This window comes from Callorhinus ursinus, unplaced genomic scaffold, assembly GCF_003265705.2.
Source record: "Callorhinus ursinus isolate GAN/ISIS: 27379988/994484 unplaced genomic scaffold, GSC_fseal_2.0 scaffold21, whole genome shotgun sequence".
Taxonomy (NCBI): Eukaryota; Metazoa; Chordata; class Mammalia; order Carnivora; family Otariidae; genus Callorhinus; species Callorhinus ursinus.
The window spans coordinates 14,240,470-14,255,977 of record NW_027397083.1 but is presented as its reverse complement, the minus strand read 5'-3'; the positions used below and the strand labels follow the sequence as shown (position 1 = coordinate 14,255,977).

Sequence of the window (15,508 nt, the reverse complement as noted above, 5' to 3'; positions counted from 1 at the left end):
ACCCTGTGGTTCCATGACGGGAGAAACAAAAGGGTAATGTAAAATGCCCTCTGATTCGTCACTGAAGTCACAGCTGGATGGAACTGTGATTTCCCTGCTGCCTGAAAACATGGGAACGTCTTGGCCAGCCTCAGCGGCTAGCTCAAAGGTAGAGAGGGAAGCCCTCTGTAGACAAACAGATGGGCCTACGTCCCTGACTCCTCTCTGGCCTCCTCCCAAGGGAGTGCGCCCTGTAACAAACACACCGCATTTTCACGCCTGTCTTAAACTTGTTGCCTGCTTCCAATGAGCTTGGAATACAAGCTGGCCTCCTGGGGTGGCTGGTTAAACCTTTTGAAAAGAGAGATCACTCTTGTCATACTCCCATTCTCGTGCTGCTTATTTGGGGGCTGTTCCAGCCCTTTCAAAATGTACTTTTCAATCCCTTGAGTGTCTTTTGCTCCCTCGTTAAAGACCTCTCCTCTTCCAGATAGTTGCCCCTTCACCTTTAAAAGTCTGTCAACAACCCAGACAAAACCAGTTTGGACATACCGGAACTCTGGAACCAGCGACACTTTTTCCATCGGCACCGATGACTCTCAAGGAGGAGCCAGGTGGCTGATGACGTGGATGAGGACCCAAGACCAGGATGGTAAATGAGACGGATATCAACTCTCGCTCTTAACCTCTCGTCCCAGGGGTAGCCGGGGGGGTCCAGGGAGCTCTGGTCCCCTCAGTGACTTAGCAACTCCAGGTCACTTGAAATGTAAATAATCAAAGCAGTAGGGCTTCCTTTCTTAAAAACCAAGACAACAGCTGGTGTTGGCCTGGGAAAGAGGCAATTCGCCCTCTGGCTCTGGCTTCAGGCTGCAGGAAAATTACCATTGCCCTGCAGCGAGCCTACGTGGGGCGCCACAGTGCCCCCTTCTGGACAAACTGGTTTGGTCCTGATTGCGGAAGAACAATGGGCAGACTGTGTGGGATCTGGGCTTTACTTTCCTGGAAACCCACTGAGAGTCTACAGAGGGAAAGAGAAAGCAAATAAAGTAAAAACATGATCCGTGTCTGCTTGGTCCTCCCCACTAATAATGACTTCCATGCCTGAGGAAACTAGAAAACATAGTGTCCTGTTTTGATTCTACTTTTACCTCCAACACCGCAGTGTGAATGCCCTGGCCCTGAATCCAGGAGGAATCCAGCATTTGCCATTAGGATGATGAGGGTGGTTTCAACTGAAGACTTTCCCATAAGGCTCAGGAAGGGGGTTTCACAAACTGGCCCTTCCCCCAACTCAGAATTCTCACTGAGAGTCAAGAAGATGCCAGGGGCACCTGGGTGGCTCAGTGGTTAAGCGTCTGCCTTCAGCTCAGGTCATGATCCCAGGGTCCTGGGATTGAGCCCCGCATCGGGCTCCCTGCTCCGCGGGAGGCCTGCTTCTCCCCCTCCCACTCCCCCTGCTTGTGTTCCCTCTCTCACTGTTTCTCTCTCTGTCAAATAAATAAATAATCTTTAAAAAAAGAAAGAAAGAAAGAAAGAAAGAAAGAAAGAAAGAAAGAAAGAAAGAAAGATGCCAGAGTTTTCATTCCCTTATCCCACCAGGGCACAACAAATACCCCTCAACGTATCCCACCACCAGAAAACTCCAGAGAAGAACTTCACTTCAGGAAATAGAGAAACACCAAATGTTTTTATTCAGGCTCCCAGAAAACACATATACCAACTACAAAATGTATTATTTCTAGACTCATGGCTTTTCTTTCCAACCAGAATAGGAAGCCAGAGAGGAGAACGCTATTGGGAATGATTAAATACATACAGAATCTCTTTAAAAGTTAAAAAGCATTAATTTAACAATAATGTTGTCAGCTTTCAGTAACTTCTCTTTTTCTAAATCAGTTCTATAAGCAGTTGAACTATTGAGCCTTGGATTTTATTCACTGATGCAATTTAAACATTATCTTTGACTTAAGAAATCTTTCTTTGTATCTGAATACCATATTCACGCTAGCTTCTCCTTGTTTTCCTTCACAAGGCGCAAGGAAAAGGACCAGAAAGACACCATTCTGAGAGGAGGCAGGTGGTCCTTGGGAAAGATGGGGGGCTGGGGCTCAAAAGTCTCATCTGATTCAACTTCACTGCGTTTTTAAGATAGCCGCAGTGACAGGAGTTTGTAATTTTTCCCAGACAAGAGCACGGGAACATGACTGGTATGACAAATACATTTGTGGCTTCACCAGATGAGCTGTTGTCCAACTAGCTGTTCTTGTAAACTACCTGAACCCTAGCAACACCCAGCAATCACAAGTCTGGTTACTGATTGCTGGGCAGAACCTTAAAAAGAGGACCTGTCCCAAGAAGCATGTTCTCTCCGCTTTGGCCCAGATGGCCCCTTAAAACCATCCCCTTCTGGGGGCGCCTGGGTGGCTCAATGGGTTAAGCGCCTGCCTTCGGCTCAGGTCATGGTCCCGGGGTCCTGGGATCGAGTCCCGCATCGGGCTCCCTGCTCAGTGGGGAGCCTGCTTCTCCCTCTGCCTCTGCCACTCCCCCTGCCTGTGCTCTCTCTCTCTCTCTCTCTCTCTCTCTCTCTCTCTCTCTCTCTGTGTCTCTGTCAAATAAACAAATAAAATCTTCTAAAAATTAAAAAATAAACCATGCCCTTCTGGCCTCTGTATGCCCCAGGAGGTCTCCTTCCCAAGCTGGACAACTCGATTACACCCACATGCATTGTGATGATGATAATAAACCGAGGCACAAAGAAAAGAATGTAGTCCTGATCCTCAGAGAGACACCAGGATGGTGAGCAGATAGACGAGGCAACAGCACATTCTATTAGCATGAACCGCTGTAAGAGAGGGCTGAACAAAGTGTAACGGGAACAAACTCCCTGGAAGAGACCCAGCTCAAATGTCTCCTCTTCTGAGAAGCCCTCCCTGCATCCCCAGGCTGGGTGAGGCCAACACGCATTCAATCAATCAATGTTTACTGAGGGAATGGCGTCAGGATCTAGGGGGAGGCGATGATGGACCCGCTGCCAGAGTGCTTCCATGCTGGTGAGGGAAGTAGAGGCAAACCAGAAGGTAAAAAAATATTTAAACACTATTACCTGATGCCGTGAAGGAAACAAAGGGGATGACGTGGGGCTAAGAAAGGGGGACCTGGTTTTTGGAGAGATGGGAGAAGACCTCTCTGGGAAATGGTGTTCGCACGGAGAACTGAAGGATGCTCTAGGATTCAAGGATGCCAACCAACTGAAGAATGGCGGTGGGCAGAGGGTAGGAAGTGGTCCGGACAAAGGGAATGGGCCCTAAGGGGGTGGGCTAGACCAGGGGGGTAGTTGAGGAACTGAAAGTTAGGAGGTTGTGGAGTTTCCACTAGAGCCATGCAGTTGTCTGAGCAGACGTGAGGGTGGTGGCAAAGGTACATTTAGGAGATGGGACAGAAAGAGCTTGTAGGTTGGGGCTGACGGAAGAGAAAAATAAAACAAACAGGGGTAATACCTACACCATTCACTCTGAATGGCCAGAGGGATGCTAGTGCCATTTCCTGAGAAGGGAGAAATTTGGGAGGCCGTAGGGTTACGGCCGCAGGAAGAAATATCAAGAGTTCCATTGTACGCACAGTACTTTGGAGATGTCTCCGCATCGCACAAAGGGAGATGTCAATTAGATGATAGGAGGTATGAATCTGGAGATTTCACCAGCTACCCAAGAGTACAAATGAGCCCTTGGGGAGAAAGAGAAGAATCCCAGCTAGGGAGACTTCGAAAGGCTTCCAGAAGTTAAATCTTAAAATATGAAGACAATCGCTACTAAAATCTATCCGACTCTAGCTGGCTGCCCCATCTATCACTCCGTGGATCGCTAGGGTGGAAGGCCCAGATCCGGCAAGGCCAGGCAGGCGACCTTTCTCTCCCCCTCTGTCCTGAGTTGTCCCAGCCTACGCCATGGGCTGTGGGACTGGTCAAACAGGAAGGCTATAGGAACCCATGGCCAGGCACTCACAGAGCCACCCTGCCCTCCTCTGCAGGGACCTCCAGAGCAAGCAGTGAATTACCCTCTAGTTCCAATTCTTTCCTTCATCCGCTTCCACAAAGGGTACCCAAGAAGACATCGCCAGCACTAATCAAACCTTTCCCTTAGCACAGGAACATGCTTACCTTGTACCCAGCCTAAAACTGAAACAAATAAACCAAACTGTAATCTCTCCTGCATCTACTTTCCTATTCCCATCCTCCCCTTGACTGCCACTCCTGAAAAAAAAAAAAAATTGCATTCTGCTTCTCTCCACCCATTCTCAACCCACACCAACATGGTAACTGTAGCCACCGCTTTTCTGACCCTGTTCTGGCACAGGTCAGTGATTGCCTTGAAATTGATGAATCTGACGATACTTTTCAGTACTTACGTTATTTTACCTCTCTATAGCATGTGGCACTGTCTCCTATTCCAAGACACCTGCTCTCTTCTGAGTTCCCTCCCTATTTCTCAGCATCCTGTGAACCCTGAATAGCGGCCCATCTGCCCATCTGTAGATACTAGAGCATCCCACGATTCTTCCCCCAGCACTGCGCCCACCCCCATTTTTCTTTCTAATCTCATGATCTCTCTGGGTGAGCTCATTTACTTCTGTGATCATAAATACCACTCCATCAAGGACCCCAGAATCTCTTATAGCCAACTGCTTGGGGAGCATCCCCACCTGATGTCCCACCAAAAAATTCTAACCCAGTGTGCTGAAATGAATTGATTACCTTCTCCTTCAAACCGGCAATCTCCCTCCGGAATTCCTTTTTGGCACGCTCTCCCACCCCCATTTGCTTCAGCCAGAAACCCAAGAGACTCCCTCCTGCTCACCAACTATGTATGTTTGGTCACTGACTCCTAAATATTCCTGGAACCTGGTAATGCAAATGCATCCCTATGAACTCATTTGGACAATTATCTCCCACCTGAATTGTTGCTGTCACCTGAATCCTAACTGGTCTCAGTGTCCCTGCCTCATCCTCCGCGGCAATTCACATTCCACCCAACAATGTTATAACAACAAAGACTTGGAGATAACCTAAATGTCCATCAGCCAGGGACTGATTGAATCAACCATCATATGGTGATACTGTGGACTATTACCGGATATATATAACACACGCATATATACCTGGAGGTATGAAGTGAAAAGCAAAGCTGTAGAACAGTCTGTATAGGATGGTACGATTTGCATATCAACAACAGGATGTTTGTAGGGCCATAGAAAAATGTCTCAAAGGATAGACCAGAAAATGAGCAATTCTCGAGAGCAGGGTTGAGGCATTCTTCTACTTCTTTACTTTATGCCATTCTGTAATATTTCAGGCTTGGGGGTGGTTTTTGGTTTTGTTTTTGTTTTTTAATAATGCTACTTTTGTTGTTGTTCTTGTCACTGTTATGGGGAAAGAGCCACTGATCCAGAGGACAAAAAGTTAAAAATTTCCGTTAAAAATAATTGGACAGTGAAGACTGAATCCTTCATACCCCTTTATTTTTGGCTGATCGTTAAATTCTATGTACAAAATGGATTTTCTAAATGCTGATTCAGTATTGTCTTTATCCAAATACTGGAAACATGCACGGTATCTTTTTGCTACAGTCAATAATAGATTTGAAACTCTTTAAAACAGGTAAAGAGAAGAAAGGCAATTTTCAGTGTTGGCTTGTTTTACCTTCTACTGTTCTACAAGTAAGCCATTTGAATCAAGTTGCTGTGCTAATAAAAACACAAACACATTGATAATCAGCGTCCTGGTCTCAGAGAGCAGAGCCAGCTAGATGAGAGAGTAAGGGGAAATGTCCACAGAAGTATCATCTACAAGCCCTTAGATTATGTATAAAAGTACTCTTTCATGTCTGAACATAATATTTGCCAAGGGAATAGAGCTGAGACATATCAACGTAAAAGCACCTTTAGCTGCAGGTGGACAGAAGGCATGAGCTCTTGAATCAACAGAACAACGCCGTAGGTGTTCCAGAAAGGGGTTATCCAGTTCGCTGCCCACCTTCTCCCAAGGTAAGGACGCCATGGGAAATACACTAGTAGGAATATGGAAACAGTTGTTGTAAACACTGGGACTATCAATAACAGCTCTACACTGGTTCCCAATATATTTATCTATTGCTCTCTCTGGCCCCTTCCAGTAACAAGAGTTGAGAACCCTTTCCTAGGCAGCAGTTTCAGATAACCATCCTCCTGTTGCACCAGAAACTTCTGGCAGGTCCGGGAGTGAAGAGAAGAGCTTCTGTCATCCGTCTCTGGGGGCTGCATGGGTCACAGCTAAACCTGGGTAAGGTGATGGCTACTGATTCTCCCCATCCTTGCCCACCAGAACGCATCTCCCTCCCCACCCTTTCCCCCCCAATCACATACTCTTTTAAGGTATAGCATTTTATTCCAGATAATAGCTTTGTGGAGGCCTGAATATTCAGATCAAAGGCAACTGTACCCATTATTTTATTGTCGCTCAAATGTTTTAATTTGGAGTCACCAATGGATGCTGTGGTGTGCCACCAAGACTCCCATGCTCCCACCTTCAGGACCGTAAGATTTATTCCCCCAGCGGCTGACAGTGCTGGTAAGTGACGCTTATCGACTATAGGGCCCTCTGAAGCCTAGCCCTGGACTCACCCCGGGCCATGCCCACTGCCCAAGCACAGCCCAGATCCAGTAGCTGGTTGATGCAGGGGTAGAAAGGCCAGACCTCTTTTCTCACTGCAGGCTCATTCTAAAGAAACATCCCTGCACCAGGGCTTCCTGTGGGATGGGCTGAGCCCTTTGATGGGACTGTTTCAATTTCCCCCCCTGCCCACCCTTTCTTCCTTCCCTCTTCCACAGGGATTTATGCCTGCCAGCTCCCCTCAATAAATTTCATGTACACAAGTCTCCACCTCAGAGTGCTTCCCAGACCGACCAGCAACAGTGCCTCAAACCCAATGTAGCAGTGTCTTGAAAAGAATCCAAATTTGAATACTCTCAGACCAATAGGTAAACTTCGACAAATGATTAGCTCTTCATCTGAAATGTTAGCAATTAATCATGATCAAAAAATCGATGATCCCTTCAGAGCTTCTAGCCTAGGATGATTTTACTAATGTCTGCTGATTGATGACTTTGAATCCCAGAGAAACACCAGGGAAACAGACTCAGTCTATAATCCCATTACTCTCTATTCGATTCTTCGAAATAGGTCCCAAACTTATTTTTGACTTTTTCCAGACCATAAGTTCCATCTAAATATAAAAAAATAAGAGCTGAGCCCATTCCCCAGGGACCATGAGTCCCCTCCGTGTGTCTGAGATAAGGGTCATCAGCTGATAACCATCCATTTCACCTCTAGAGAAGTTTATCTAATTGTGCTTTGTTCATGTTGACTTCCATCCACTTTCCCAAGAAAGCTGGTTATCAGATCACAACTGCCCTTTTAAGTACAGACTGAGATCAAAACAAAAATACATTTGGTTTGCAGCAGTTGGCTTTGCCTGATACCTAACAGAAAAGAATGCTTTCCTTGTTTCATCTGTCTTCTTTTTTTTTTTTTTTTTTACAGAGAGAGAGAGAGAGAGAGAGAGAGAGAGAGGGAGAGAAGCAGGCTTCCCACCGAGCAGGGAGCCCGACGCGGGACTCGATCCCAGGACCCCGGGATCATGACCTGAGCCGAAGGCAGACGCTTAACCATCTGAGCCACCCAGGCACCCCTCATCTGTCTTCTTTTACCCTATCCCCCTCCACGCACTGCAACTGCTTCTTCTACTTGAAATTCTCTGGTTTGATGTCTACAAACGGGGGTCTGACCATTGTTCTCAGTTGCCTAAACTTATTCCCTCTTTTTTTTTTTTTAATGGTGGCATCTTCTTTAACGTCACATCTCCATTCAAAGGTAAGTTAACTTCTCTGTAATCATCGACATCTTTCTTGTGCATTGTCTCTTAAATTCTTTATCATCTCTTTCTCCAAAGACACTCGGCTATCTTATTTCCTTTGACCAAAATGATTGAATCTACCTGCTGGCGCTAAAACAAACAAACATAGGGAACACTGTGAAATTTTGAGGAAATGTGAAATAACTGCAAAATGTGCACACTTTGAAACTCAGGAGAATTAGACGGGAAAAAAAAGTCCCCAATAACAGCCTAAAATCAAAATTCCTCAAAGCTTCAGATTCTCCATCTGTAAAATGAGCATAATATTCCATAGGAATTTTCCAAGGATTTAATGAAATCATATATGTATAGTCACACAGACTTGGAATAAATTCAAATGAATGGTCCTATTTATATTTTGTTTATGCTGTTTTCTATAAACACTGCTGATATATGACAATTGTCTCACAAATACTAAATGACATATTTGGTGGAGACACTTTTTTCCAGTGAAAAAAGAACGGAATGCTGTGGGACTTGGGGGTCCCCAAGAACCCAGGGGCTTCCAAAGGGAGTCAAACCACCAGTCTGGACAAAGTGCTGATATTTACTGCCACCTATTGAGTAATCAGCAAACTGTGCTTAAATACACAACAGTAAGACCTCTGAAAATTTTTTTCCCTCAATTTAAAAGACATCTCTAGTCATTACTGTTTGCATATATTGCAAATATATATATATATATATATATATCAGCCCTAAGCCTAAAAGGACAGGGTAATAGTTGTTTTAGGAAAGTGGGTAAGTGATGTCATAACCCTAAACCACTATGCTTAAAATCATACAGGAAAGGATAAATTCCAGAGCCACAAAATACTCAGCTACATTTGCCCAAGTGCATGCCCAAGGTTCAGTATTCCGAAGGATGGGACTCATGTGGTCATGCCCTGCCTGGGCTGTTTCAGAGCACTGTATCTGGATAAGACTGTGTTACTGGCATCCTGACAACCAATAATTACAAAAGAACTGATCATCAGGAACAACCCAGACCAAAGTTAAAGGAAATAACAAGAAGGTAGTGGTTAAAGGGTTAACAAGAAAAAGTGGCTGGAATTACCTTTCATGTCCTACAGATGGGTTTTGAAGAATTCCCCCAATTCACAACCACTGGGCAGTGGCAGTTCGGAAGAGGGCAGAACCCAGGGTTTCATTCTCTCAAAGGCTGCCTTAGAGAGGTAAGCGGTTGAGCAGGCAACGTGCGCCAGGAGTCTCAGAAAAGACTGTGCCCAACCTGGAAGCCGCATGCCCTATCTCAGGAAAAAGCCACTTGGCCCCAGTGGGACTAAGCAGTGTACTCTAACGGTTAGGGCCCAGGGTACCAGAGCCTGGCTGCCTGGATTTACAGCTTGTCTTTGCCACTCACTAACTGTGAAACCTCGGGCAAGTTCCTTAATCTTTCTATGCCTCGATTTCCATACCTGTAAAATGGGGATGAGAATAGGTCTTGTGCCTCACATTGCAGTGGGGACTGAATAAATTAATACATATAAAGTGCTTAAAACAATGCAGGGCTGTAATCACTCAATAAATTGTACCAACACTAAAGGACAGATCCTTTGCCATCAGATTTCCCAATGTTTGCCAGAAGCCACAATCAGGATTCCTTTTTTAGGTGAAAGAGGTTTATAAGCAAATAATTCTAACATTTTCAAAATCCTGCATAAGCCAAGAACATACTTGTCTGGGGGCCACATACAATCCGCAGTGATCCAGTACCTCATGGCTAGTGCTGTGGGAAGAGCAACGCTTAGGATGCAGACGAGCCTCAGACCCACTTCCAACCTTGCCACCAGCCCTGTGATCCTGAGAGCACAGCGCCTGGGAACCCGGGATGGCAAGAGCACACGAGAGAGAGTCCCGTGCCAGATGACAAAGGGCGAGAACAGATGGCCCCTCTGACCAAATGTAACAGAAGAAAGTACTCTTGGTGATTTAAATGAAGCCTCTAACACTACAGGGGTGTGTGGGAGGGGAAACATCTCCCTCCTTGTCTCCAGGGACTTCACTCAAGGTCTTTAACGTGAACCATCATGCATCCTAGGAGCCAGGATTGACACAGACCAAGTCCAGCCACTAAAACAGAGTTCATCCCATCTTTAAAGGACAACTCTTGCTCATTGAGTCTATAATCCAAAGTAGCTACCAAGATTGGCAAAACCACCGGCAGTTCAGCCAACAGCCATTGTACCCGCTCATCCACGTGGAAAATTAAATAGATACATCCGTGAAAGATAAGTAAATAAATAGCAACATTGTTGAAAAACAACCATTTGGGGGGGGGAGCAAAGCACTAAGAAAATGAGTTATCCTTTTTAAAAGTTTGAGGATCTTCCCTTTTCTCCATTTGCCTTTGATTCGGCTGGCCCATTGTCTCTTCTGCCATCACTTGAAGCCAACCAGACAGATTTATAACGAGATGCTAGTCCTTTTCTACTCTGCTCACAAATATGTGGCCCATCTGCCTCCAATCAATGATGGAGCACGTGGAAATGGGAGCAATGAGGTATTTTTAAACACTCTTTTAATGAATTCATCCCAAGGACTTGGCACTTGGTGCGTTAAGGGGTGAGGGGCGGGCAGAGGGAGGAGAGAGCAAGTACAGGATCTGGTAAATAAAGAGATTTGCCGTAATCTGGATTCTAAAACCCTTGCTATGAAACATCCTGCTTGCCCCCAACAAGCTGTTAAGAGCAAATAGACAAGTCTGCAAGCAAGGCGGTATATGTCATTGTTCGATTTTTTTTTTTTTCAGACTTCAAGGACAAGTTCTTAAAACACAAGCAAAACTAGAATTTTATCTAGAGAGGGATACTGTCTACTATTGCTAGAAGGTTTTAAATTATTTGATTAAAATAATCACCGCAGGTCATTGACATGAAGAGTAGATTCAGTTAGGTCCAGAGACTAGCCAGTCCCTTGGGGGAAAAATCAGCATGGAAAACAATTTCGTTTGCCTTTAAATGGGGGGGAAACCAGACATCTGGGCATTGGTAATACAGTCTTAAAGGAGGGTGGGGACCGGGGAATTTACACTGAAATCAACCTGTGTTGAGCTTCAAACTGTGAAAAGCTTTGCAATCCTAGATCTCTAGGATTTATGGCACAATGACCCAGAAATTTCACTCGTAGCTGTTAAATATTGCTGGTTTCTGCAGCCAAAGCGCTACCTCTTAGGCACTTTTCCTTGTCTAACAATTTCCTTAAATTTGAAGCGAAAGGAGACATCACCTAATCGTGTTGTATAAAAGGGCAAAAGAAGCGGCCATTGATACTGATGGGCAGACCTGTCTTTTGGTTTTTTAACACCCTGGTTCTTCTGCTTCGTTTGGTGGAAATGCAGTTTCGTTTGGATTTAGAAATTGTTTCTTGTTAGAATTGAGCTTCCTTCTAGTCCCTCACAAGAGGCTGTCTTAGTAAACATGAAATGGCTTTTTCATAATTCCATTATTATCTCTTTTACCCAAGGAGGCTGATTTTTATATTCTTCAAAAGGAGAAATGAAAACGGCAGCAAAGCCCGAGGCATGCAATATGCAAACCCCTCTGGGCCCCAAACCCCATGCCCTCCACTCGCTTTCCAATAAGTCCACTCCATGAGCTCTTCCTCCCACTGACCTCAACCTCATTCCCAAGGGGAGGAGGGAGACGGCAATCGTTATGTTTTGCTTTTGTTTGCTTGAAATAATAAATCCAGAGGTCTCCCTTGCCAGGGTTTTTCTGCTGTCAGCAGTTTTCTGTTTCATTTGCTTCCTTAGTCAAACTGAAACCCAAGCCCTTGTGGTTGGCTTTCGCCCTGACCCCTTGGCTCCTGGGAACTGATCAGAAGACAGATCGCTGCGGGTTCCTGACAAACAGGGAGACTTAGCAGTCTTTCACCCCCCAGAACGTATTTCTAAAATGTCCACCTCCACAACATCTAGGCGCTCCAATATAACTCAGTCCAGAATTGACCCTAGCCTGTCTGCCACCAACGACTTATAATCGCTTTCCAATTTGGGTCAGGGACCTAAAACCATAACTCTAGCCGTGTCTGGGGAGCCAGAAAAAAAAGAGTGCTCAACTATCTAATTAGACGTTGCTTTGCAAGAAAATACCTTTTGGGGCCTGGGAACTACCAAAGAGTCCACTGTTGGCTTTTATGGATACTAATAATCCCGGTTGCAAATAATCAGAAACCTCAAATAGCCAAACCGCCTTTGAGTGTACTCTGTGAAGGCAAAGACCGAGTGCAGAGGCTGATCACAAGGAGATTCCAAAGGCAGTCTGCAGGGTGTACATGCCAAAGGTTTGAGAGAAAGCCAGTAATCTTCCGCACTAGACACTCTTCAATAATAACTGACATTTCCAGGTGATAACCCCAAAGTTCTGTCAAGTCCTGGAATCTTCCTGGAAAGATGACAGTACCTTTTATACCATTTTATTCTTAAAGCCCATTTTCATTGGGCCACCTACTTCACAGACATTGGAAGAATCAAATGTGATGATATACACAAATAAGCTTTACAAGTAGGATGCTAAACACACATAAGATGTCACTGTTGCTTCTAACTGGAAATCGGCATATGTATTTTGACAGTAACTCTATCACCAAAAGAATGGTAACCAGCATGGCCAGTTTACCATACTCTCCCATGTCTCAAACATTCTCGATCAAACAGAGTTGAACTGAAAATACAGGTATTGAAAACATAACTGTATTGCTATTTTTGCTTCCTTCTCAGCAATGTGTTTGTGTTTCAAAGAAACAGCTTCAACACTGGTAGAAAGCAAAAGCCAACGAAGGCAACTGGCCTGAGGAGTCTCCGTGAACTTCTGTTTATAAGGCACATCCATCAAAGATGTCAGAAGAGGCAAGAGAATCTCACCAAACCACAGGAACAATTTACTAATCAAAGTCTTCGACTGGAGCCGATCTTCTAAAAGCCAGCTCTCAGACTATGTATGTGTTTTTATTCCTGTAGAGTGCCTTCTATGTGAGGTCGACCCAAGTACTCGGGTAAATGGTCCTGCAAGAAAAGATGGAAGAACGGAACAGATGGAGCAAGACCAAGGCTTCTGAAGATGTCGCCTGCTTATCAGTTACTGCTCTTACATGATAATGGGTCATAGATCTTGCTATATGCTTCCCAGCCTTTCAATTTTTTTTCAGTTCTTTCATCTCCTAAATACAAGGGGGTTTTTTGACCCATCTTTTCTTAACTATGCACAGATACTGCATTAATTGACAGTGAATCTTAAAAATACTGAAAATCACTTCTTCTCTGTATTTAATGTCAAATCATTTCACAGCTCTCATTTAGAGCAGAGGTGAGATACATACCTTTGGGGGTCTTTGTTATTGCCTTAACCTTTCCCTTCCCTCTCTGGCTCTCAAAGTAAGGAGTGAGTTGGGTGCAGGATTTGAAAGACAACCATTATCCACCTCTTTCACAGATGTTTTTGAACCTAGCCTTTACACGGAGGGGTAAGCCTAGAAGGGCCGTGAAGGCAGCCAGAAACGCCTTTATATCTTTTCCCGTATGAAAGACTGATTCAGCAGGGAAAGGCTCTGAGATTGAGCCATATGGGCTCTTAATATTTAACTCTAGACCTCTGTTTTAGCACAATGTACCACCTTCTTTGTACACACGTGTCTTTCTGGAGTATCTTTTTTTGAAGAAATAATCATCAGAAAAAAGTCCACACTGCTGAAATGTTAGAATGAAAAGAAAGAAGAAATCTCATGCTACCGCAAGGTGCCAAACTCCTTCAGGACTCCCAGGGAGAGAAAATGGATGAGTTTCTTCTCCTGAACACAGACGGTTTTGGAAATATCTTCCTTTTGCTGGAGGTTGGAATCTAAAGATCTGACTTTGGAACAAGTTCTTTACTCCTACTTAGAGAGCCTTTCCCAAAAAACAAGCCTGTGGCATCGGTAAAATATCTTAGAGAGAAATTATGTTAAGTGCCGGCACTAAGGATTCTTCACCAGTGCCCAGAGGAACTGCTTTCCACGCAACTTGGATCCAGTGATCTCTCTTTTTTTTTTTAAGATTTTATTTATTTATTTATTTGAGAGAGAGAGAGAGAGAGAGCACATGAGAGGGGAAAGGGTCAGAGGGAGAAGCAGACTCCCTGCTGAGCAGGGAGCCCAATGCGGGACTCGATCCCAGGACTCCAGGATCATGACCTGAGCCAAACGCAGTCGCTTAACCAACTGAGCCACCCAGGCGCCCGGATCCAGTGATCTCTTGCGAGTGGCCAGTGCAATTTTGTGAATTAACCAAAGAGCTGACCTCCCCAACTAGTCCTTTTATCCCTATTTCGGGTTCTACCAAGCCAGAAAGGTTTCCTGGGAGATACTCATCCAGGGACCTTGTTCTGGACCCTTCCTTTGAGGTGTGAGTATTCAAGGGATTCTTTTGCAGGCCTTGCAGCCCCATCTCCCTCCTGCTAAAGGCAGCTGTCATTTGCCTCTGGGAACATTCTCCCTCCAACTGCTCCTCACGAGGCAGGAGAGGACTCCACGGCCCCAGGCAGAATGGGGAAGCCAGCGCTTCACCCGCTGGCATCGGGGGACTCCTGTCTCTGCCCCAAATCACTTCTTTTCCCGCCTCTTCCCGGGAAGTACCCAAATCTCTTCCACTCGTCCTTACAGCGGGCCAGGGAGATTCCGCCATCCAAGGGCAAGGTGCGATCTGTGCAGGCCGGGCTTCTCCCCTGAGACTCTGCAAAGGTGACATTCAAGTCCTCACGCCGCCCCGGTCCCGGTCCCGGCTCATTCATTCCGGGCCGGTCCCCACCTTCCAGCCCGCGCCTGGCTCCAAGCGTGGCTTCCCCGGGCAATGTCTGCCGCTCACACCGTGCGCAATCTCAAAAAGTAACCGCTAGAGCGTTCTCTCGCCCGACGCTTCTTCACACCTCCACCGTACCCTTTTCATTCAAATAAAACCGTCGTCCGTCCCTCGCATCTTCAAAGGGTTAAGCAGCTAGCTAGCTTCGCCACGGAAAACCAATCCCCTCCCCACCATCCCACACCCCCAGCCGAGCCATCGCTCCGCCACCACCGTCTCCGAGGCCCGGCGCCGACGTCTCCGGGTCCCCATCCCGGATGAGGGGCCACCCCCCCTCCCCCGCGCGCGCCCGCTCCCCCGCGGGTCCGCAGAAAAGCCCCCTCACCCTTCGGTGGATGCCATGGTCTGGGGAACGCCCCCTCCTCTTCGGCGCGATCCGGCGGCGGCGGGCGCGGGGCGAGCGGGCGCGGCGGGAGCGCCCGCGAGTGGCGGAGCGCGCTATTTAAGGGGGAGCGTCTCCCCGCCTCCCACCCCCCTCCCGGGTAAGCCCTTTAGCGCCTCAGCCCGCGCGGGAGGCTCGGGCCGGCGCTAAGCCGCGGCTCGGCTCTCCTCCGCGCGCGTCCCGCCTCGCGGGCGCTCGGCGGGGCGCTCGGCGGGGCGCTCGGGGGGCTGGGGGTGGCTTCCGCCAGCCAGCGCCGCCCCCGGGCCGCCGGGCCGCCGCCGCCGCCACCTGCGCGTACTGCGGGGCTCGAGGCGCGGCGAGGGGCCGAGCGCGGGCTGCAGGCGGGCGGCGGGGGAGGCCGGGGAGGGG

At 46.8% G+C, this 15,508-nt stretch overlaps 1 protein-coding gene across 4 annotated transcripts in view; it reads right to left on the bottom strand.

Annotated features, from left to right (window-relative positions):
- Nucleotides 1-15,275, bottom strand: part of SLC1A2 (solute carrier family 1 member 2) — a 143,143-nt gene extending 127,868 nt beyond the window's left edge. The window contains exon 1 of one of the 4 annotated variants that reach the window (XM_073904761.1): nt 15,083-15,275. In XM_073904761.1, coding sequence (XP_073760862.1) covers nt 15,083-15,099 — 17 coding nt within the window. In that variant the 5' untranslated portion in view covers nt 15,100-15,275. Of the gene's footprint in view, nt 1-12,715; nt 12,923-15,082 lie in introns of those variants that run through there. The other 3 variants (XM_073904764.1, XM_073904760.1, XM_073904766.1) reach the window with 3 other exon arrangements.
- Nucleotides 15,276-15,508: the final 233 nt, after the last annotated feature.